The sequence below is a fragment of the Prionailurus viverrinus genome, chromosome D4 (genome assembly GCF_022837055.1).
Source record: "Prionailurus viverrinus isolate Anna chromosome D4, UM_Priviv_1.0, whole genome shotgun sequence".
Classification (NCBI taxonomy): domain Eukaryota; kingdom Metazoa; phylum Chordata; class Mammalia; order Carnivora; family Felidae; genus Prionailurus; species Prionailurus viverrinus.
Window position 1 is genome coordinate 7,616,605 of NC_062573.1, and position 24,638 is coordinate 7,641,242.

The window sequence follows — 24,638 nt, forward strand, 5'->3', positions numbered from 1 at the left end:
AAGCAGGCTCCAGGCTGTCAGCACAGAGCCCGATGCGGGGCTCGAACTCACAGACCGCGAGATCAAGACCTGAGCCGAAGTCGAACGCTTAACCGACTGAGCCACCTAGGCACCCCAAGAGGATGCTTGGGAATTATTGACTGGTAAGCAAGTGCCCATTAGTGGTGGTACTGAGCACAAGGAGCTTTCCCCAGCATTGTATCTTTAGAGAAACAGCTATTCTAGTGTACAAGTTTAGTGTTGCTAGGTAATGGCAGGGATTCAGGAATGCCTTAGCTGGGTCATTTTGACTTGGGTTCTCCCAAGGACCTAAATACAAGATCATCCATCCTTGGATTTGAATCGCTGTGTTCCCTAGGGTGTGGCTTACCTGGTTGTTCTCTGGCTGTACCTACCTCTAGCCTTGTCAGGTCATCTCCCCAGTCTACCATCTGCCTGGTTGTCTGATCAGCTAGTCTTACCTCAGCACCCCGTGAGGAAGAGAGAACCGGACAGAAGTCAGATTAGTCCTTCACTTAATGTCATACCTGTTCCCATGTAGTACCTTTGAGCCTTTGTCTAGAATTTACAATGGTGTGTAAATAAAAATCAGAATGTGTGGATCAGGCTGTATAAAGTATTACAGAGTTTATAAAATGGAGAATCAATTACAAATAGCTGGAGGAGGGGTCAAAGAGAAGCTAAGACTGCAGCCTGGTTTGGTATGTCTTTTTCCTACTGACCCTACCACAATCAAATCCCCATCTCTGCTAGTTATTAGATGTGTTCCCTGAGGCAAACCACTATATTTTTCTGAGCCTCAGTTTCTTCATTGGTGACCTGAAGGTTATAGCACCCTTCAGAATGGTTGTGCAGATCAGAGACCATTTGTGTAACTTCATTATCGCAATAATGGATACACGTTAGGAGCTAGTAATCGGTGGCTATTACGTTGTCATTATTTGGGTAAGTTCTTTAAAAGTTGAGAACATGTCCTCTATGTCTGGCTCTCACAAAGCACCTATTAAAATTCACTGGAGTTCAATAGGTCTTGTTGAGATGGTGAATTAACATTTATGCCCTTCCTTCCTTTTAAAAAAAAATATTCACTTATTTTGAGAGAGAGAGAGAGTGTGTGTGCATGCTCACAGGTGGAGGAAGCGCAGAGAGAGAGGGAGAGAGAGACATGAAGCTCGATCTCATGAACCTGTTAGATCATGACCTGAGCTGACGAAATCAAGAGTTGGACACTTAACCAACTGAGCCACCCAGGTGCCCCTATTGCTTTCCTTCTTAATTACTAAACCTCCTCCTGCGAAATAAGAAAATGCTTCAAACAGTATCTTTCATAAGGGTCACAGTGAGGAGGACCTTTTTGAGCAAAGACTTCTTATGGTTTATAAGGAAAATAGTAGGGTACACATAATCTGCTAATGGAAATTAATGTCATAAACAAAAGAAAATTTTCTTTAAATGCCTTCTAAAAAGGTTCTGGTCCATGGAAACCTTTTTGTGCTCCTTTGCTCACTAAGTTAGGCTATCAGACTCTCAGGATGTAGCAATTAGATAGATTCTTAAGATGTTAGTCATCTAATCCCAGACCTTTAATTGACAGTTGACAAACAAAAGAAGTGGGAAGCAAAATCTGCTGGGTTCGATGATAAAGATAACCTTTCATCCTGAGAGTCATGCTACCGTTGGTGTTGTGGTCTGCCCGGCAGCGGCCAGGAAAATAAAACTGTATCAAATACAGATTGCCATGATGCTGTGCACATATTTCAAAAAAAAGAGTAGAAGGTCATAAGTCTGTCCTAGCCAATAAGAAGAACAGTGACCATTCTCAGATTCATGCTATGTGTCAAGAACTACATACATGTTTCATATCATTCTCCCATCGGCTCTATGAAGAATTATCATTTGATTTTATAGACAATGAAAGTGGATCTTAATTTGGCCAAGATCCCATCCCTAGATAGGCAGTCAGGATTTGAGTTCGAGCCTGCCTCACTTCAAACCATCCTTTCTTTTTTTTCAATGAAATATTTCAAACTTTTAGAAAAGTACAGTGAGTGATGTATCAAACACCAGTATAACTACTGCGAAACTCCCCTGAATTATTTGTAAAATATTGCCATACTGACTTCAGAACTTCCTTTAAAACAAAACATAAGGGATACAGTCTGTGTACCTTTTTCCTATACCTTCCCCCATTCTCCTTCCCTTCCCAGACATTACTGTTTATCCTGATGCAGTATTTATCTTTCACAATCATGTTTATGTTATTACTACTGATGTAAATGTCTATAGGCCATAACATTGCTTTGCATTTTTTTAAATTTATGTTCGTGTTATTATGGTCTTTGTGTCATTTTGCAGATTGGTTTTATCAGCCAACATTGCTTTCCATTGCATGAAAATACAGTCAGGTATTTACCGTTTTTCTATTGTTCTAGGTTGCTGCCAAATTTTGCTATGACAAATAATGCTACAAAGAGCATTCCCGTGCTAGTCTCTTTAGGCAAATGTGTGCACATTTTCTGGGGTATATACCTAGAGTTTCGACCTTTCCATTATCCTCTACCAAGCCTCTTGGAGCTTGTGGTGAATTGCTGAGCAATGTTGGGGTACTGGGGTCTTGGCTGTAGGATACAAGCACAGGATTGTGAAGGAACAAGGGACTTATAGAGGACTTGGTGTTGACAGCCCAAGTCACTTGGGAGAGGAATTTTAATTTGCAGCTAAAGCAGTGGCTCTTGGGCACGAGATGAAAAAGAGATTAGTTTCTCCTTTGGCCTGATCAACTGAAAAACTAATTTCAAGCTGGACTTGGAGATGTTAGTAGAAGTAACGGGAAAGGACCAAGTGAAGCAAGAACGCTTGGAAGAGGTTGTTGGTACTTCAAGTCAACAATTTTTAAACCATGCGCCCAGGGACCCCAGAGTTCCCATTAAGCCTCCTCAAGGGCCACCTGGGGGTGCACCTGGGGGAGACAGGCAGACAGCCTGCACCCCACTGTGCTTCTCTCAAAGCACCTCTACTCCAACTGTTTTACACATTGGAATTTTTGTCAAGACTTTGTTTCAGTAAACTATTGTAGCTAAGTGTTTTTTTTTAATCCATTTAAATAGGAGCACCTGGATGGCTCAGTCAGTTAAGTGCCCAGCTCTTGGTTTCAGCTCAGGTCACGATCTCAGGGCTTGTGAGTTCGAGCCCCACATCTGCTTGGAATTCTCCCTCTCTTCCTCTCTGCCCCTTCCCCACTCATGCTCACTCTCTCTCTTTCTCAAAATAAATAAATAAACTTTTAAAAATCCATTTAAATATATAGGAAGACAAGTGACTAAGGAGGGATATTTATATATGAGGTTCCCAATTAGTTGTAGTTTGTACCCCAATATTCCCTCTCACGCGGCTGTTATAAATAGACTGAGTGGGCTGCATTCTTCAGTGCTGGTAGCACTAACCCATATATATCCCATATTTCTGATGACACACCAACTTGAGGATATAAATAAGTTAAGAATAATGGTGATAGTATTGGGCTGACTATTTAGGTGGTAGGAACACCTTCATATCATGGTGACTTCCGAGAATAATAATAAGGAATTACGCTATTTGACTGGAGTGAAGAAGGGAAACATTGAGGCTGAAGAATCAAGTAGAATCCAGATCAGGAGGGGCCTTGTGAACTAAGTGAAGTCATGTGGGCTCTGTCCTGAGGGTAGAATCAACATGGCATTAGCAGGAAGGCCAGATGACCAGCAAAGTTTCTGCCAGACTTGGATTCTCCTCTTTTAGAGTTGCATATTTGTATAAAAGCTAAAAACTACCCCTGAAAGTCAACATTGTGAAGAAGAATCCACCTCTGAGCCATGTTTAAAAGGCAGTTAAAAAGTTTCAAACACACTTGAAAATCTATGAATTGAATTTTGGTTTTAGTGGGGACCTCTGAGATCCATTATTTTAAAAAAGTGTTTTCGGGGTGCCTGGGTGGCTCAGTCAGTTAAGCGTCTGACTTCAGCTCAGGTCATGATCTTGCGGTCTGTGGGCTCGAGCCCCGCGTCGGGCTCTGTGCTGACAGCTCAGAGCCTGGAGCCTGCTTCGGATTCTGTGTCTCCCTCTCTCTGACCCTCCCCCGTTCGTGCTCTGTCTCTCTCTGTCTCAAAAATAAAGGTTAAAAAAAAATTTTTTTTTAAATCAAAAAAAAAATAAAAAGTGTTTTCTTTCACAGAAATATGCCAATATGTTTGGAAATGCTTGCAAATGTTTGCAAATATCATTTATCACTATTGATTCTATAATACAAGCAAACTTCCTTGGGCTTAAAACACAGATATCTACGATGATTTGAGTATTCTTGTTTTCTCCTAAGTATCTTTTCCCGAAAATGATGGCAAAAGGACTTTGTTTGTTTTAACTTGACCCATCTTTCGTAACCCAGTTTAATCATTTCACAGATTCCCTTTTGAAATAAATGTACTAGATTGTCAGACAATCATGGAAGATTTTTTTTATCACCTCAATAACATGCAAGAAATATCTTTGGTGAAATTTGTATATCAAATTCTCTTTTGTGTGACATTTTTCTAATGAGTTTAGTACTAAAATGTTGGTAAGGTTAAAACCTTATTTATTCAAAGCAATGAATGCCAATGTGACCCTAAAACATCTGAATAATTAAAAAATGTCTAGAGAAATTGGTTCTGTTACTTTAGAATAAAGTACCTATTAGGTACTAAGGTAGATGAGTACAAATATAAGGAAGATTGTACATAAATTTTTTTCTAGCAAACATAAAACATACAAATCTCAAAGATAAAATTTTATTTCATTCTAAGTTAATAGACTTGTTTGTTATAGGAAGCTTTTTTTTCTTCAGGTCTTCTATTAAAATTATTAAAATCTTCATTGAAAGGTATAAACATGAGTTTATTTTTAAAAAAAGATATTCTGCATCTGAATGAATGCAAATTTGGAATTTGTGTCATATGAATTAATAGATATTGGAGGATATCCATTCCCTGCTAAATAGAAAAGTATTTGATGGGTTATTTCCTAGAAAACATTGCCAGTGTCCTCAGCATGGCATTTTCATTGCCTATCACAATCTTTCCTCTACCTAATGTTCAGCGTCTTCTGTAGACTGGGACAGACCAAGGAACAATTCCATAGAGCTTCTCTGAAGATCTGTCTTATCCTTAGGCCATTTCCAGTGCCAATGACACGACCACTCAGGATTTCTCTAGAAAGATTACTTCATGAGCCTTGTCTAAACCAGACCTATCCTAAAATCTTCTCATTTTGAAATTGAATCCTGGTGGGTCTCTGTCAGTATCAGAGCATATAGATTTATCAGAGGCATGCTCACAGATTGATACAACTTCAGAGCAGGTGTCCTGGTTAAAAGGGATAAGGCCAAAGGCAAAGAGATCTACTGGCTTCTAGCTTTGAGCCATTCATTCTACTGTCAAATTCCCATGTTAGAATCTCCTTATTTGTATTAATCAAAATAAATCTCTAGGTGTAAATCCCTTTCTAAAAGATCTCCTACCTCGGCATCTGGGCATTAAAGGGTGTTTTTCAGTTCTGATTTTAGTTTTCCGACTTAAAAGTCCCTCTTTCTGACATTAATAATTAACCAGTAAACTAATGTACCCAAATTCTTCAATCTCAGTTTATTTAAAAGGAGAGTAGCTTCAAAAAGGTTATATCCATAGTTTACTGATACCTCCAGCCATGGGCCTTTGGGGCATACTTGTTTTTTTAATCTTCCTGGGTAAAAGTTGGGGACAGGAACAAACGTAAGTAAAAGAACCCATCTTCATTTATCAATGCATCTTAGTTGTGATGAGTGAAAAATAAATTCAGTAGATGGTGCTAATTTGAAAATAACTTTCTACTTCCTAGAGCACCTGGTGAATAGTCTCACCTCTGAATGAGAAAGTCATGGAAGCATTTTGATTTGAGGAGTGGCTTACAACACAGCAGCTTTATGGGATTCTTATTTATAAAAATCTACATAAGTGATTGTTTGAATTCCTCTTCAGAAGAGCAGAAAATAAACTCAAGATAATAAACTTTCTTGCCATTGATTGCTTATTTCTATTTGGTTCATAATTTTCTTTGTATATTCCATGTACTTATTGTACATAGTAAAGCACATGTTACTTTGAGGTCAATTCTAATACTGTGATTTGAAAACCTATTGTAACTGTTTCTAAATTTATGAATTAATTCTTCACAAATTTTGGTGTTATAGAAATATTGTGCATTTTAAAGTATTTCTTAAAAAATACTGGCTTGGGGGCGCCTGGGGGACTCATTCAGTAAAGCATCTGACTTCGGCTCAGGTCACGATCTCGAGGTTCATGCGTTCAAGCCCCACGTCGGGCTCTGTGCTGACAGCTCAGAGCCTGGAGCCTGCCTCAGATTCTGTGTCCCCCTCTCTTTTTTCCCCTCCCCTGCTCATGCTCTGTCTCACTCTGCCACTCAAAAATAAATAAATGTTAAAAAAAATACTGATTTTGGGGGCACCTGGGTGGCTCAGTGAAGCATCCAACTCTTGATTTCAACTCAGGTTATGGGTCAGGCTCTGCACTGACAGCGTGGAACCTGCTTGGGATTCTGTCTCCCTCTCTGTCCCTCTCCCGCTCATGCTCACTCTCACTCCCTCTAAATAAATAAATAAATGATTTTGTATCTAGAAATAGCATTTTAGTACCGAAAAGGAACTGGAAAGTATCTAATTGAACCTACTTATTTCACATATAAGGCTAAACCCAGACAGAGGGGAAAGTGACTTGCCAAAGATCATGCTGCTTGAGGGAGACAAAAGCAGGGCTTGTATTAAGGATTCTTTTTTTTTTTTCCACTTTGGTTTGCTTTTTCCTTTTTTTCATTTTGTCATAAATGTATACATAAATATTGAAAATATAAATATAGGGGCGCCTGGGTGGCGCAGTCGGTTAAGCGTCCGACTTCAGCCAGGTCACGATCTCGCGGTCCGTGAGTTCGAGCCCCACGTCGGGCTCTGGGCTGATGGCTCAGAGCCTGGAGCCTGTTTCCGATTCTGTGTCTCCCTCTCTCTCTTCCCCTCCCCCGTTCATGCTCTGTCTCTCTCTGTCCCAAAAATAAATAAACGTTAAAAAAGTTTTAAAAAAAAAGAAAAGAAAAGATAAATATAAATGTATACTCAGGATGTCATAAATTTACAACACTCTCCAACCCCTATCTGATTTTCTCACATGGCCACAGTCTTACCCCCTTCCCTCAGTAGTTTTTATATACTCGCTTTTGAGAGGCAAGTGGCAAAAGTTCAGGAAGATTGAGATTAAGTGACTTCAAATTAGTAGTAGAATTAGGACTAGAACCTGGGTCTCATGATTCTGAATTCTTTCTACTACACCGTACTGGCCCTTAATAAGCATCTCCTTTCTTTCTCTGAAAAAATGACAGTGTGCTGTTTACAGCATAGCGAACAATATAATTAATTTGACTGCTTGATTCAACAAAATTTATCGAGCACCTACCATGTGATAGGCACTGGGGATGTAATAGGTGGTATAAAGCTTGCATTCTAGTGGGAGAAGCAAATGATGGGTGGATGAATGAACCAATGAATGAATGAATAATATTAGGTGGCTATCAGTACAAGGAAGAAAAAAATAGAGTCAGAGGATAAAGAAATGATGGGGCCTTACCCCAAAGTTGTAGAAAGTGAGAGGAAGCAAATTATGCAAATATCTGGGGAAAGAGTATTCCAGGTAGAGGCCAAAGTCATATTTTTGCCTCTCTGCAAGCTCAGTGGCCTGATCTTCTTTTCTTTTTAAAATATTTTTAATTAATTTATTTATTTTGAGAGAGACAGAGAGAGCGAGTGGGGTAGCGGCAGGGGAAGAGAGAATCCCAAGCAGGCTCTCCACTGTCAGTGGAGAGTCCAATGTGGTGCTCAAACTCACAAACCATGAGATCATGACCTGGGCCAAAACCAAGAGCCAGACACTTAACCAATTGAGCCACCCAGGCGTCCCTGGCCTGACCCTCTTAAACTGTTGAAAGAAAATAAGAAAAGTAGGATATATTTTTTTAAGAATGATTTTTTTATGTAAATAGATTGTGGTACTGATAAGCCAATAAAGACCAGAATCTGTCTGAAGGGTGATTCCAAAGCCATCTTTTAGGGACTTCTAAATACTGAATACTTTATGTTTTATCACCACCACCACCACCACCACATGGACAATTCAAAATTAAAACAATATGAAACTGAAAAAGATAAAACTTACGAGAATGCTGAAATTAAAATAGCGTATTTTTCTAGATTTTTCAGATTGCATGACTCTTGCTATCTAGTTTAGTATAGCAATTGAAATTGTTAACCCAGGAAACGGGCTGCTTGGGTTCAATTCCTAATTCTGTAACTTAACTGTGTGACCTTCGGCAAGTAAATTATCAGTTTCTTCATCTGTAAAATGGGAGTAATAATAAGATCTTCCTCACAGAGTGGTTGTAGCACCAAGTGAGTATATCTATCTACCTATCTATCTATCGAGTTGTTAAAACAGTACCTAGCACAGATTTCAGGAAATGTATCTTATTATCAGCAAAACTTAACTTTTCTCATTTCCTCTTCTTCCTGGGTAAGCATTTGAGGAATTCAGATGACGGTTGGAAATCTGGAGATCTTTTCCCTCGTTTACAATTTGCTGCCAGATGCTTTAAAAGGACTTAATTGTTTCCAAATTAATTTCATTTGTTACCAAAGACTTCCTGACTTTTTAAACGTCATATTGTTGACAGGGGCCCGCAATAATTCTGCCAGGTGCCGTGGCAGGTGGCCTCCAGGCCTGTTCGGCCACTTGAATTAGTCCGTCACTGTGACCTTTTGGGTTGGAGCACACTTTTCTTTTCCTGTGTAATCACACATATGGCTCTCACTATCCAAATTAGCCACTTTCATGAAATACAACTAAGAGTTTATATTTGTAAGTGTTCTTATAATAAACCAATGAAAATACACACATTTAAAAAATTTATTTCAAAAACCTATATAGAATCATTTGCATTCTTGTATAAACCATGTGAAAAACAATACTGGGAATAGCTTTTAACTCATTTTAGTCAAATTAAGGAAACTTAACATTTATCAAGTACTAAGCACGCTAGGTGTTTTCATATACATATTCTCATTTAGTCCTTACTGCAAGCTGGTAAAGAAGGTGATATTTTCACAGGTAAATTATTTTGGTCTTAGAAAGGGTTAGTGACTTTACCATGGTCACTCAACCAGTAGATGACAGACTGGAATTCAATCCCTGGTGCCTTTGTCGCCTTCTTCTTCGTTCAGTAAATATATTGACCCTAGGTACATATTCCAGTCAACAGCATTCAGAGTCTCTCTTTGCTGCGGCGGCTCAGGGAAAGTGTTATTAGTAACTTTCTAAATGCTAACTAAATCTCCAGCTCTGTTTCTCAAGTCTTAATTCCAAGCTTCTTCTTCTTGGAAGCCAGGCCGAAATTATCATAGATCACTAATAAACTTTGATTTAAAAATACCACTTTTGAGAAAATGTGCCTATTTGAATTTCTCAAGTGAGATGAAAAAATAAGAAACACGACGAAATGCAATCACCTAAAGATAACGGCCCTTTTTTTGTCCTGTTTCAACAGGTATGTCATTTCAGCGCCAAAAATATTCCGTGTTGGAGCATCTGAAAATATTGTCATTCAAGTTTATGGATACACCGAAGCATTTGATGCAACAATCTCTCTTAAAAGTTATCCTGATAAAAAATTTAGTTACTCTTCAGGCTATGTTACTTTATCCATGGAGAACAAATTCCAAAACTCTGCAGTCTTAACAGTATGTATTTATTCTTCATTTTCTTTATACATACAGAATATTCTCAACAAAATGTGTACCAACTTTGAATGTTGTAGAGATTTGGCCATTTATTATCACTCACCACTGTGTAATTATTAAATGATGTCAGTTACCCCTGATAATACGGATGAAACAGAAAACTCTAAATAGAAGAGTTGTATCTGCTTTTTGAGCAATATATGTAAATTGTAATGATCGTATTGAAAAGTAAAATTGTATTAATGCAAAAATATTTGGAAATCAAGTGAAAATACTAGCTAACTGTGAAAATTACCATTACAAAGAAATTGAAAAATATGAATATGCATCTTGATCTGTAATGCACCGCCTACAAAACCCCAACGATGCTATAGAACATTTGTTAGCTTGAACTCCAATATTCTGCAATTATAGCTTCCCAAACTAATAAAATTATTGGTTACCTGAGTGAACAGCTCCCATTGACAAACTGTATCATTCTGGATCAAATAACTTTTCCTTCTATGAAGATATTGTAGTGTACCTTGGTTAGAGTAGTGTTTGCAGCCATTTCTTATTTAAAATTCTCACTAAAAATTACTTCCTGCTCAAAATGCTGTTTTAAATTCTGATATAGATTCAAAAGTAAACAACCAGAAAATCAAAGACAACTAGACGTGGAAGGGGCTCTGAAGCTCATTTAGACCAGTGTTTCTTTAAAATGAGCTCCTTAAAAAATAATTTATATTTGAAATTTTAAAAGAGCTTAAGATTAGAGGGGTGCCTGGCTGGCTCGGTCGGTAGATTGTGCACTTGTGATCTCGGGGTTATGAGTTCAAGCCCCACGCTGGGTGTGGAGATTACTTAAAAATAATAAAATTAAAAAAAAATAAAAATAGGGGCGCCTGGGTGGCGCAGTCGGTTAAGTGTCCGACTTCAGCCAGGTCACGATCTCGTGGTCCGTGAGTTCGAGCCCCGCGTCAGGCTCTGGGCTGATGGCTCAGAGCCTGGAGCCTGTTTCCAATTCTGTGTCTCCCTCTCTCTCTGCCCCTCCCCTGTTCATGCTCTGTCTCTCTCTGTCCCAAAAATAAATAAACGTTGAAAAAAAAATTTTTTTTAATAAAAATAAAAAACAAAAGAGCTTAAGATGAGAATTATATTGATTTTCAGTATTTTGAATTTATTTCATAAATCTGTTTTGGTTTTATAATTATATAAAACTCATAAGCATAAGAAGATTACACTGGTCTGAGGTTTTACATATTTAAGTAACATTGTAATAAAAATAAATTTTTATTATATTATAAACAATAAAAAGTCAGCACTGAGAGTCCTCCAGAACATTTTATCCATTATAAAATTTTTTAAGTTTATTTATTTATTTTTGAGAGACAGAGAGACAGAGAGAGTGCGAGGGGGAGGGACAGAGAGAGAGGGAAAGAGAGAATCTCAAGCAGGCTCCGCACTGTCAGCACGGAACTCGATGTGGGGCTTGAACTCACAAACCGTGAGATAATGACCTGAGCCAAAACAGAGTTGGATGCTTAACTGACTGAGCCACCCAGGCACCCCACATTTTATCCTTTAAATGGAGTCTGTATATTATTCAAGTTTGAGAAACACTGATCTAAATAAATTGTAACCAAATGTAGGAAGTTTTCCATTAATGTTCTTGACTGCAAATCCTCTAATCTCTTAAATACTTCCAGTTACTAGGTTTATTAAGAATTAAAATTAATTTCCCAATTAATTTCAGTAGACACTCTTATGTCTGATGTCACTGGCCACACATGTGTGGCTGTTACCTTTAAATTTAAATCAATCAAATTTAACTGCAATAAAAAATTCAGTTCATCAGTCACAATAACCACATTCCAAGTGCTCAAATAGACACGTGACTGGCGGCTACCATATCGGACAATGTAGATATTGAACATTTCCATCATCACAGAAAGTGCTCATGACTTGACCAGACTTAGATAGTTAATTGAAAGAGTAGATTAAGTAGGCAATCATAAAATTTGATGCATGTCTTCGGCATTTAATTTTACATTGTAATGTATCTTTGTTGCCAATTGTTTGATGTTGTGCCAAGGTCTTTTCTTTAAGCATGGGCACCCTGGTTGGAGTGTCAAATCTTATTTATTATGCATTGCACCTTTAACAAATCATCTTTGTTTATAAAGTTTCTGTTTCTTTAAAGCGGAGAAAGAATGTAAAGACACTTGTAAAGCAATCTGAGTGCAGAGTCTTTATAGGTTTTTACTGTCTTCCAAACTTTGACAGTGATCTCACAGATTTAATTCCACGGCTGTTGGTTTTAGGGATTAACTTTTACCCCATGTTTCCAAAGACCGAGTTTTCATAGAAACACTTTTCTTTCTTTTATTACTCTTTATGTATTATATTTGCATATCATGCAAACGTATGTAAAGTAATTACAATTACATACACCAAATGAGAAAGCAGGCAGGTCAACCCGTGGGGGCAGAAGGATAGAGAGAGTACAAAGTGTCCTGAACATCAGGCAGGATGTGGGACTGAGGGAGTGGAGAGCATGGGCTAATCCAGTGAGCTGAAGAAATGAACGTTTGTTAGGAAGCTTCTATAGTAGCAGCTTTATTAAGGGTATATAAAATTTAGGAAACATGGAAACCAAAAGACTTTTAATTGCTTAAGGCTAAATCCTGACTATGATATTTGACAGTGACACATTTTGGGTAAAATTTATTCAGTATTCTGGCTCCTCTACGACTTTTAAATGGTTTAATACTCATACCCATTTTTTTGTTCTATTGAAATGACAGTAGGACTCAGAAAATCAACAGTTTTTATAACCTAAAAACTATAGTCCATCAACATTTTCTTTAACAGGTACAACCCAAACAGTTGTCTGGAGGACAGAACCCAGTTTCACATGTGTATTTGGAAGTTGTATCGAAGCATTTTTCAAGATCAAAAAAAGTGCCAATAACCTATGACAATGGATTTCTCTTCATTCATACAGACAAGCCTGTTTACACTCCACAACAGTCAGGTAGGGTATAAGATGCCTCTTCCTCTGTGGTGGAGAGGGGGGGATTAACATTATACTGTAGAGGTTTTTTTTACACTTGAAATTAAATGGACACAAGTTTCCCACTTGATCAAAAGAGTCTCAATTCCCAATGACTTCTATATTTATAAATAGCATTTTAATCTAAAATTTATATAGAAATTACTAAATACGCCATTTAAGTATAAATTTTAAATTCATATGGAAAGTACAAAATGAACCATTATATAATCTGCCCCATTAGTTGTTTCCATGGAGAAAAAAAGCTTTTTTAAAAATTGCGAAATATTGGGTTATATTTTATTTATTAAACAAGTAGAAGATGTAATCGCAAATATAATTTTGGAAATGAGAAAATAATTTATTATGGAGCCATGTTCATTTTTTAAAAAGTTCCTTTGACTTTGGAGCTATTCCTCAAATTCAGAAAACAAATCCAACCCTAGGGAATCAGATGATTCAGCAAAGAATAAATTAGCTAACAGATATATGGATATTAATTTTCTGAGGGACTCTACTTAAGAAAGTTTCTAATAGAATATTGCTTCACATTCATGGTTCCTCTGTTAGTGGGAGAAAGGGCAGGATAGCAGGCAACATTCTATGACTGATAGATGACTGGATTTATTCCCAGTGAACCAAAAGTAAAACTCAAAAAAGTGTAGGGGTGCCTGAGTGGCTCAGTTGGTTGGGTGTCTGACTTTGGCTTAGGTCATGATCTCACAGCTCGTGAGTTCAAGCCCCGTGTCAGGCTCTGTGCTGACAGCTCGGAGCCTGGAGCCTGCTTCGGATTCTGTGTCTCCCTCTCTCTCTGCCCCACCCCTGCTTGCGCTCTGTCTCTCAAAACTGAATAAAGGTCACATGTCTGCAGTCAGTTGACTCCTCTGTATCTTCTTCTCACCAATCTTAACTTTTGAGTACATCGAAGATAGCATTATAAGAGAGCTACATGTGGGAGGGGAGTTTATGGACTTTCAATAATGCTATTGTTGGTGAAGGACAGGGGGAAGGGTAGAGGGACCAGCCAGCTTTGTGGAAACGCTTTTCACACAGTGCATACTTGCTAAATGTTGGTTGATGTTGGTGATGACAGTAGTAGGAAGGAACAGGCCTAACCATGGCCACTGCAGCAGGAGTTCCTGTTCAGACAAGCTCAGAAAGGAAAGGCCTAGAAAGGGTGGGATATTGCTGTCAGCTTGGACAGATTGTCATTGGCAGAGTGATAGCATCTCATGACTCCAGAAAGAGGACTTAGTATGTACATAGAGCCCATAAAGCTTAGGCCCTTTAAGACATAATCATACCTTGGGGTGCCTGGGTGGCTCAGTCGGTTAAGCGACCGACTTCAGCTCAGGTCATGATCTTGAAGTCCGTGAGTTCGAGCCCCACATCTGGCTAGAAGCTCGGAGCCTGGAGCCTGCTTCGAATTCTGTGTCTCCCTCTCTCTCTGCCCCTCACCCACTCACACTCTGTCTCTCTTTCTCTCTCTCTCTCAAAAACAAACATTAAAACATAATCATACCTAGAAACAGACATATCTTTGCCCTTGTCCTCCTCTTATATCAAAGGACTAATTTAGGAGATTAGACACTCTGGAGCCAGATTGTCTGGGTTCAAACCCCAGCTTGGGCTGTTGTGAGCTCTATGACCCTGCACGTGTTACTCAACCTCTCTGAGCCCCACTTTCCTCATCTGTAGAATAGAGATAATACTAGAACTTACCTCACAGAATCGTTGTAAGAGATAAGTGAATTCATATGGATAAAGCACTTAAGACAATGCCTAGCTCAGAGTAAGCACTAGGGAAGTGTTTTCCATTACTATTTGATCTGTGGAATAGCACAAAGCCTCATTTACACAGAAGAAAAAAATTACTTAAAAGTCATTCTCTTAGAACTGATTAAATCTTGTTATTTCTAGCTCTCATGTCTTGATCCACACATTTAATCTGAAGATCCTTGAGGGATTTAGTGGAGCCATCTTTAAGGCTAAAGGCTTAAGTCTTCAAGGCTTTGTAGGTTAAGGACTTCAGAATATTAGCCAAAATCCTTCAATTCCATACAACCTGTGTCCTGCCTTCCCCTCCAGCTTTATCACCCACCATGCTCCCCCTCATCTGTGGAAACCAGTCAAACTGACCTCTTTCTAGCTGCTTTCTCACACTACGTTCCTGCCCATATTAAAGCCTGTATATCTCTGCCTGGTACATGCATGCCCCTCGCCCCCGCCTGCCTTATTAACACCCACTCGATTCCCACATGTTATCCATAGAGCACAGCCTTCTCTGACCTCTATGACTGCTTCAGATCTCCCTCTTCTATGCTTTGAGAAAGCCAGGCAGTGTCTTTGTATGCTTCTCACCCTGGATTGCACATACACTTGTGATATCACGGGTTCGCTCTCTCCTCCACTCCGTGTCTGATTTTCTTACCGCCCTATCTCCAAGTCTAGCATCGTGTTGACACATAGAAGGCATTCAATACGCTTTTTTCAAAACCTAAGAAGCCATTATCTTTGGTACTAAAGAATTATATTGATCTTGCCTCCAAATACACTGTTGCCATGAAGACAAGATTAATTTTCTAATCTAGACTCCAACTGGGTAAAAAATAGATATGTAGCAGTTGTAGAAATAATAATACTAAAATAAAAGTAATAAGCACTCATTGAGTAGTTATGATGCGCCAGGCTGTGTAACAGCTTTGTCTCATTTGGCCCTCACAATGCTACAGAATGGATACCAGCCGTTCTGTTTTACAGATGAGGGAACTAAGATTTAGAGGGATTAAGTCTCTCACTCCGGGGCATGCTAGGAAGCGACCTTCCCAGGAATGAAACGGGGCATGCTAGGAAGCGACCTTCCCAGGAATGAAACCAAAGTTTTGGCCTCCAGCGTCTCCAGGACCTGAGCTCTTAACTTTGTGTGACATACTGCCTCTGGCAGCATCCCAGTGACACTCAGTCTGAACTGGGTATGTCCCTAATGCAGAAGGGAGGACACGAGGCAGAAGGCGGATGAGGGCAAGGGGGACAGCAGAGTGTGCATGGCGGGGGAGGGGGGTTGGAGGGGGTGGGCAGATTCACTGAACATTTTGCTTTGACCTTATTGAAACCAATTTTAGAGAGCTTAATGTGGCTTCTTTATGTAGAGCTTTGCATAATACTAACCCTTTAAAAGGATTATGGCTCCACTTCAATTTTATTTTGTGGCTAAAGTTTTGGCCATGAAATGATTTGAGCATCAGTAAATGAACATCGGGGAAATTACAATATGTCGTATGGGAAGGAACTAGATCAGCAGGTCTCAAGCAGTTAAGAGTTCAATTCTAAGCAGATGCATTTGCTTAAAAGGCAGGGAGGGATCTATTAGCTGGCGGAAACAAATGAAGAGAACTAATTGTTCCTGAGCCCTTGCCATTACACATTCAACAATGACAGAACAATGGTAGGATCTGGCTCAATGAATCTAATAATACCACACAATTCAAAGCTGCCATTAGCAACAATAAGGGATACTTTGGGGGCCTTGCTGGTTTTTATAAGTGCAAAAGTGTATAATGTTGAAATCAAACTACCTAATTTTCCACTGAAATCTCCAACTCTTATACAAGACATTATATTCCCATATAACCATATGGTAGAGATCACTATGAAATTCTTTTTTTATTTACCATTAAATTCTTGATAAACAGTGGCCTGATGTGTGTTCCCCAAAAAGTTGTATGGATATACATTTTAACAAAATGACCTGTACTGTACTTTCACTAGGAAAAGTAGCTCTTTAAAGACATCCAAGAGAATTCTCTTTAAAAGAAAATAATCTTCAGTAATGTATATGTCTGTAAACTAACTTTTTCTTTCTTCTAAATATGGATTTTTTCTGTGTAGATTTTTGTGATTGAGTTTTTTTTAATTACACTCATCTCTTTTAAGGATGATTATTGTAAAAAAATCAAAATACTCTTGTGCTTAATGGAGGTTTTGATAATATCAATTATTCTTACAGTAAAGGTTAGAGTTTATTCACTGAATGATGACCTGAAACCAGCCAAAAGAGAAACTGTCTTAACTTACATCGTAAGTATGTTATTTATTTAAATAATAATTTAGCTCATCTTCAGGATTAGGTATGTGGTTCCATAACTCTGCCCTAACCCCACACTAACTCATTCAATGTTTGGTAAACGGTTATTGAACATCTTCCGTAAGTATAACATTGTAAGTCTATACCTCAACAATAGATATATGTAAAAAAAAACTCATGAAAATTAACTTTCAGCAGTTATGACTTTGAGCTAAATGCTTTAAATATATCCTTCATGATTCCTTTCTTAAAAAGCATCAATCAACCACCAAGAGTTGGTTGACTATTAATTGAATATTACATCTGAGATTTTTTATTTGTACCATTCAAGATAAAGAATTATAATCTAGGCCACTTACACTTAAGAAACTTAGAGTTTAGGGGTACGTGGGTGGCTCAGTCAGTTCAGCATTCAACTCTGGATTTCAGCTCAGGTCATGATCTCTCGTGGTTCGTGAGATCGAGCCCCGCGTCAGGCTCTGTGCTGGTAGTGGGGAGACTGCTTGGGATTCTCCCTCTCACTCTCTCTCTGCCTCTCCACAACTTGCTCTCCCTCTCTCAAAATAGATAAACACTAAAAAAAAAACAACACGTTAGAGTTTAGTAACATACTAACACATGCAAAAAATAGTGTTAAAACATGAAATAAGTAAGGATCAGTAGTTATCAACCCTTTATCAGCCATAACATGCATAATAGAAGACATGCCTCCTGTGGTCTTACCAGTTTGTGTCACAGCCCTATAAAACTTTTGTGAGGAAGTAACACTCACCCATTAACAGCAGGTATATTAGTCATGATCTTTCACAATAGGCTGCAGCCCCTTTTCTCCTACTAAAAAACCCTGTAAGATGAAAACCTTACCAGAACACAAGAAGGAGTGAACTACAGGGATAACTTGGAATGCTGTATAGCTTACAAAAATCATAAACCTTTAACAAACTTTAACCTCTGACTATGTTATAATGATTTACTTGTGAAACATCAGAGTGTGCCAAGACTGTGGCTGATAACTATTGATATAGACTGTAAACTCCCAACAGTCCAGAAAAGAGTTTAGGATGGCCAAGGGATGGGTCAAGGAAGAAGTGAGATTTGGACTAGGCCTGTAACAATTGAGCCAAATTGAGAGTGGTGGAGAAGACATGGGCAGGTTGCTATAAAGGAACAACCGAGAACAGAATCAGAGGTGAAAGGAATTGGACAGGAAGAAAGCAATCTGATTCCAGAGCAGAGGCATCCCTGGGAAGAGAGGGGTCAATAAGATCTGAAAGTTAGAACAGGGCACCAGAGGCTTGAATAACCAGACCTGGAAGTTGAGGGTTGATGTAGCAGGTTGTAGGGAGGAACCCCTGTGGATTTACTGAAGAGACCAGGGAAAAGAATGGAGGGCAAATGTGTAGTCATGAGCACCACTATAGTAGAAGTGAAGGGATGTGCAGTAAGGGATCCCAGCTGCAGAAACCTAGGTGCAGGGAGAGGTGTGGTAGCAGCAGCAGAAGAAATGCAGAGAGAGGCCCCTCAGACTGCCTGAATGAGGGTGAGGAGAGGAAGCCAGTGAGAGTGGCATTGACAGCCACTAGGAAGCCGATGTGAATTTACCAGTTTATAATGGGTCTGTGTGGGCTGGCTTGTCCTAAAACTATGAGCCTTTTCCTCTGGAACCAAGACTTGAGTTGAGGAATAGCTCTACATACTGGAGTAGATACTATAGGACAAAACCACACTGGAGTATAAACCAAACAAAATATACAGTAGGGCCAATGGCACATGAGATCAGAGGGAAGGCTAAATGGAGGTGAGAGGGAGGGCTGAAGCGATCCTTTTCTGGAATAGAACAGGTTTCAATTAAAAGAGTAGACACAGATTTGTAAAAGTAGTGGAGAACTTCCTATGTAAGGAACAGGATGAGTTTTCCAATGGCAGCAGGAGGGAGTAAGAAATGAGATCGCAAATAAACTGGCCAAGTGGTATTGGGAGTCTGGGAGGGGACAGAGTGAGGAGAGGCAGTGTCAGCTCAAATGCCCTTTTTCTGTCAGAAAACACAAGAGGATGTGGACAGATGCTTTTTATTTTATTTCTCTCAGTCGAGCTTCAGTGCTGAAAAATCCTGGCACAAGGGAGACTGGATGCCAGTCATCCCATGTATGAGCTGCCCCAAGAAGAGAGGATTAAGGAATCTGATCCCAGAGCCACAGAGAATCTGTATACAGGAAGTGTCCCGAAAATAGTGCTCAAGAGAGATCACATGGAAGCACTGGGTGGGACGAACTCCAGGGATAAAGAACAGCGAAGAAGATATTTAGCTGCCATCCTGATTCTTGTTCAGAATAGGCCTTTGTACCTCGAGGGAAAAACACCTTAAAATCCTGGCTGTGAATTTCACAGTCATGGCACATGGTGGTAAATTTCTGGATTAAGGTCAAAATGGAACTCTACATGTAGTCCAAAGAAAATAAAAAAAAAAACCTCCTTTCAATAATTTTCAAACCCACACATAGGAGGAAATTTATGGGGGAAGCTTTACGAAAACTTTCAAGTTTGATTAACCATTTTGGGTGTTTAATCAAGTTCAAAATGTCCATAGGGCACAATTCTACAAATGTCTTGCTAATAAAAGCATTTTATAGCATGTTTGCCTTGGAAAACTTCACATGAACAGATATGGAATTTGGGTTGTGGTACCTATAAAACCTGTAAGTTCACATTTGGTTAGTTATAACATCAGTTATTGTTACACTTCTTTTTTTAGTTATTACAACAGAAAGTTGAGTCTCTTCCAGATCATTGAGACTAGGATATGCCGAACACCAATATAAACCTCTCTCTCTCTCTCTCTCTCTCTCTCTCTCTCTGTCCTCCCTCCCTCTTCTTTCCCTCCTTTCCTCTCTCTCTTTGACTCTCTCTCCCTCCCTCTCCCTGTGGCAGGACATGGAGGAGAGGTTAAAAAGAGGGAGCTTAAATGAACCATATTTGCCTTTCACAACATTTAAGTGATCTTCCTCCTTCATATTTAATTTGGAGACATAGATATTCGTTAGTAAATATTTCCATAAGTCAAAGATAATATAAATCAATTGACTTGTTTAATGTGGCTTATGTGATTTGAGTTTGTTTGTTTTTATTCAAAGGATCCTGAAGGATCAGAAGTGGACATTATGGAAGAAAATGATTATACCGGAATCATCTCTTTTCCTGACTTCAAGATTCCATCCAATCCTAAGTACTTTAAAGTATTTGTTAATATAAGTTTTCTCTAAAAAGCACATCTGGAACTTTTGGTTGTGAGGCAGATAGCCAGTCAAATGGAGCCACCTAGTGCTAACAAATGGCGTAAGCGTGAAAGAAAGGAGGCTGTGCAAAACAGTGCCTTTGTCATGAGCACCGGGTGATGCATGGAGTGTTGAATCACTGTATTATACACTGAAACTATTATAACGCTGCGTGTTAACTAACTGGAATTAAAATAAATAATGAAAAAGTAGAAAGACCCTAAAAAATGTTCTTCAACAAAAAGGGCACAATGTAAGTTTGAAACAAAATGTAAGTCTAATGAGAAGTGAGGCTCAGTTTCTGGCAAACAAAAACCTCCCACTTCTCATCAATCCTCTTTATATATAGAAATAAAAACTTGGGAGAGACAAAAATAGTCCCTAGGATTTTTTTTTTTTTTTTCATTAAAACCATCAACTCTCTACCCTTCAAGGAACCTAAGAGACTATCAGTCTAAAAGGCTGGTATGGTCCCTTGCCTTGCTCTGAGAGTTATAAAAATATTGGTCCTCCATAGTCTTTGTCTGTGTAGACTACCGGAAGACAGATTTCAAGAGGGAGAGTGTTCTCAGAGCCATTTCTTTTCTTTTTTCTTTTCTTTATTTATTTAGGCCTCATGTGAAAAGGATTTAAGGTGGCGCCTAGGTGCCTCAGGCGGTTAAGCATCTGACTCTTGATTTCAGCTCAGGTCATGATCTCATGTTCATGGGTTCAAACCCCATGTGCAGAGCCTACTTGGAATTCTCTGTTTCTCCTTCTCTCTCTCTGCTTCCCCTCCCATGCTCCCTCTCTCTTTCTCTCTCTCAAAATGAATAAGTAAACATTTTAAAAATGGATGTAAGAACAGTTTAAACTGTTCAGTGTAATAAAATGAATTCAATGTAATAAATATTTAGTGAGCATCTTCCTGATATGTGCAAAGCACATAAGGAATGAATACACAAAATGGAAATGAATAATCCACAGTCCGTGTCTTCATGGAAATTATAATAGAGTAAGACATATAAGTGTACTTGTATCTACCCTATGACCCAGCAATAGCACTGCTAGGAATTTACCCAAGGAATACAGGAGTGCTGATGCATAGGGGCACTTGTACCCCAATGTTTATAGCAGCCCTTTCAACAGTAGCCGAATTATGGAAAGAGCCTAAATGTCCATCAACTGATGAATGGATAAGTTGTGGTTTATATATACAATGGAATACTACTTGGCAATGAGAAAGAATGAAATATGGCCTTTTGTAGCAATGTGGATGGAACTGGAGAGTGTGATGCTAAGTGAAATAAGTCATACAGAGAAAGACAGATACCCTATGTTTTCACTCTTATGTGGATCCTGAGAAACTTGACAGAAGACCATGGGGGAGGGGAAGGGGGAAAAAAAAGTTAGAGTGGGAGGGAGGCAAACCATAAGAGACTCTTAAAAACTGAGAATAAACTGAGGGTTGATGGGGGGGAGGGACAGAGGGGAGGGTGAGTGATGGGCATTGAGGAGGGCACCTGTTGGGAGGAGCACTGGGTGTTGTATGGAAACCAATTTGACAATAAATTTCATATTAAAAAAAAATAAAATCAATTTGAAAGTTAAAAAAAATAAATGGCTAAATATAACTTTAAAGCAAAATCTCCTTATAGTCATTTTTCTGACCTCTGGAAGGGAGTTTGCAGTTAATTTGCTGTTTGCAATTAATTCACTGAAGATGTTCTAGAAATGTGAGTGAAGTTGGGGATTTAATTTTTATAATGCATACTTCCTTGAAAATATTACATACTCTATCACACGGAACTGATCTTATTATTTTATAACTATTATCATTTCTCCAACTTCATCTTGTGCCATTTGCTCCCTAACAGATTTTGTTTATATCAGACATGGTAGCCCCTCACGATCACTACTTTTCTACCCCAGTACCTTTGCACATGGTGTTCCCTCTGCTTAGAATGTGCTTCACCTTGCTCTTCACAAGGCTGGCTTCCTCTCATTCTTTGGGACACAAAGTAAATGCTCCCTTTTCAAAGAGGCTATTCCTGGATGCACCATCTAATGTAGTCCCTCTCTCTTTCTCTTTTTTTTTTACTCTCTTATTTATTTACTTCATGGTACTTACCTCAATGTTACATTTATTTATTTGCCTCTTTATTGTCTGTTTTTGCCCACTGTTGCATCGTTAGCACTTCAACATAACAGGCACTTGGCAAATATTCATTGAATCGATGATGATGATGATGATAGTCACAATATTAAGTATATTGATTGCATAACCAACATGCAAGATAAATCGCATTTTTCTCATTTCACAAATGAGGTTAAGCAACTTGCCCAAATCCAATTTGCCAGTAAATGGAAAAGTGGGAATTACAAATCTCTTGGACTGTAGCTCTATGAAGACAAATTCTTCCATTTTGTTCATTTTTATCTCCAGTTGTTTCTCCAGTGCTCAGTAAATATTTTTAAATAGAGGTTGTTAATTAAACCCAGGTCATTTTCCTCTTTAAATGAACCATGCTTTGTCTCTAACCATAACTTCTTTTATGTGAGGTGTGCGCTGTATCATCTGGGTAAGCTCGACTTGTATCTTTCTACAAACATTGTCCTACTATAGTGCGGATTTTAGTATTATGTTAGTATAATTATGGTTTAGATTAATTAAGTTAATCCTCAAGTTTCACAAGCTCTTCAAATCAAAGCCATTGACTAGATTAAGACAAAATTCCTGAAAAAAATAACAATATATGAAGAACTAATTACCAATTTCTATTGTCCTGAAAATGCTCAATTATTTGTTTGTTACTTAAAGTTCTACACAAATAAAATACATTATGTAGGCTAAATGCATCTCTACTTACTTTCTCCTCTTTATTTTTTTTTTACATTTATTTATTTTTGAGACAGAGAGAGACAGAGCATGAGCGGGGGAGGGTCAGAGAGAGAGGGAGACACAGCATCTGAGGCAGGCTCCATGCTCTGAGCTGTCAGCACAGAGCCCCACGCAGGGCTCAAACTCACAAACCGTGAGATCATGACCTGAGCCAAAGTCGGACACTTAACTGACTGAGCCACCCAGGCGCCCCATTTTCTCCTCTTTAAAACACGAATCGATTGGATTTCCTCTGGGCAAATTAAAACTACTTGATGACTTCCATAATTTTAAATATTTTGCTTCCACAGATACGGTGTGTGGACAATCCGAGCTAAATATAAAGAGGACTTTTCAACGACTGCAACCGCATATTTTGAGATTAAAGAATACGGTAATTTGTGATAATTAAAAGCTTACCTGTAAAAAAATTAGTGTTTGTGCACTAATGCTTTCCATTAGTGAACTTACGGCAGAATCAGTCCCAGATGAAGAGGCAGCCCGGCTGGCATGGTTGTAAGCAGTGGCTGAGGGGGGGCGGGAGGGAGGGGGTGTGTGCTCATTGTTGGAAGGCCTAGGCTCTGGCTCTAGCATGCCTTTGTTACCCTCCAATAAGCTCACAAACCTCTCCGGACTTGTGTTCCTCATCAGAGAGCCAGAAGAGACCTAGTCCCCCAGGGAGCTTGACTAATGACGGTCAAAAATTATGATTTTAGGAGAAATTTAAGTAGGCTGAGATGAAGTGAGCAGAACCCAGTAAGACGAATGATTTACTCAACTCATTAAAACCAACTGGTGCGAGAACGAGAGCAATTGGGTTTGCATCCCCCAAGTTCAGTGCTATTTTCCTTCTGGCTCACTAATCCCTAATATATTTACCTGAAAACTTAAGATATTCTTATTTCGGAATCAATCGTATTAATGGACTAATAATTAACATATAAATAGCTTATCTTTCCATTCTTATAGTTGTTTACTAGAGTATTTATGTGCTTTGATATCAAATTTAACTTTGTTTTGCTTGAAGTCATTTTTTATTCCTCCAGGAGACTCATAATAATATGGAGAATAAATCCACAGATGTTAACGATTGGCAAACAAAACAGTGACAAAAAATAACTTGTTATGCTGAAACAATTTCAAAGGTTCTAGCCTCTCAATGACCTATAAGCCTACCTGATCCCACTCCCTCCGAGTATGTTTGCTGCTTCTCGTGTATATCTAGAATTCATCCACCTCTTACCATCTGAGGCCATCCTCCTCCATTCATCACCAGGCTCCTCCCCCCCACCCCCCCCCCCACTACTGCAAAAGTCTCCTAATTGCTGTCCCTTCTTCCAAGCTATTCTCACTTGGTATTGGCCAAAATAATCTTGAAATGCAAATCTCATCATGTTATTTCTCTATTGAAAAGTCCCCAATAGCTCCTCGTTCCTTTGCTAATCAAAATCAAAATCCTTATTTTGAGCTGGCCCCTGCCTACCTCCTCTGCAGCCTCATTTTATACCATTCATCCTATTTCCCTCCAGCAGTGGTGACTTTGGACA

At 38.8% G+C, this 24,638-nt stretch overlaps 1 protein-coding gene across 1 annotated transcript in view; it reads left to right on the forward strand.

Annotated features, from left to right (window-relative positions):
- The first annotated feature begins 5,715 nt into the window (after positions 1-5,715).
- Positions 5,716-24,638, forward strand: part of LOC125150343 (complement C5-like) — an 89,300-nt gene continuing 70,377 nt past the window's right edge. Inside the window, exons 1-6 of the mRNA XM_047830139.1 lie at positions 5,716-5,780; positions 9,649-9,841; positions 12,695-12,857; positions 16,882-16,952; positions 20,091-20,182; positions 23,403-23,485. Of these exons, the coding sequence (XP_047686095.1) occupies positions 5,716-5,780; positions 9,649-9,841; positions 12,695-12,857; positions 16,882-16,952; positions 20,091-20,182; positions 23,403-23,485 (667 nt within the window). The remainder of the gene's footprint in view (positions 5,781-9,648; positions 9,842-12,694; positions 12,858-16,881; positions 16,953-20,090; positions 20,183-23,402; positions 23,486-24,638) is intronic.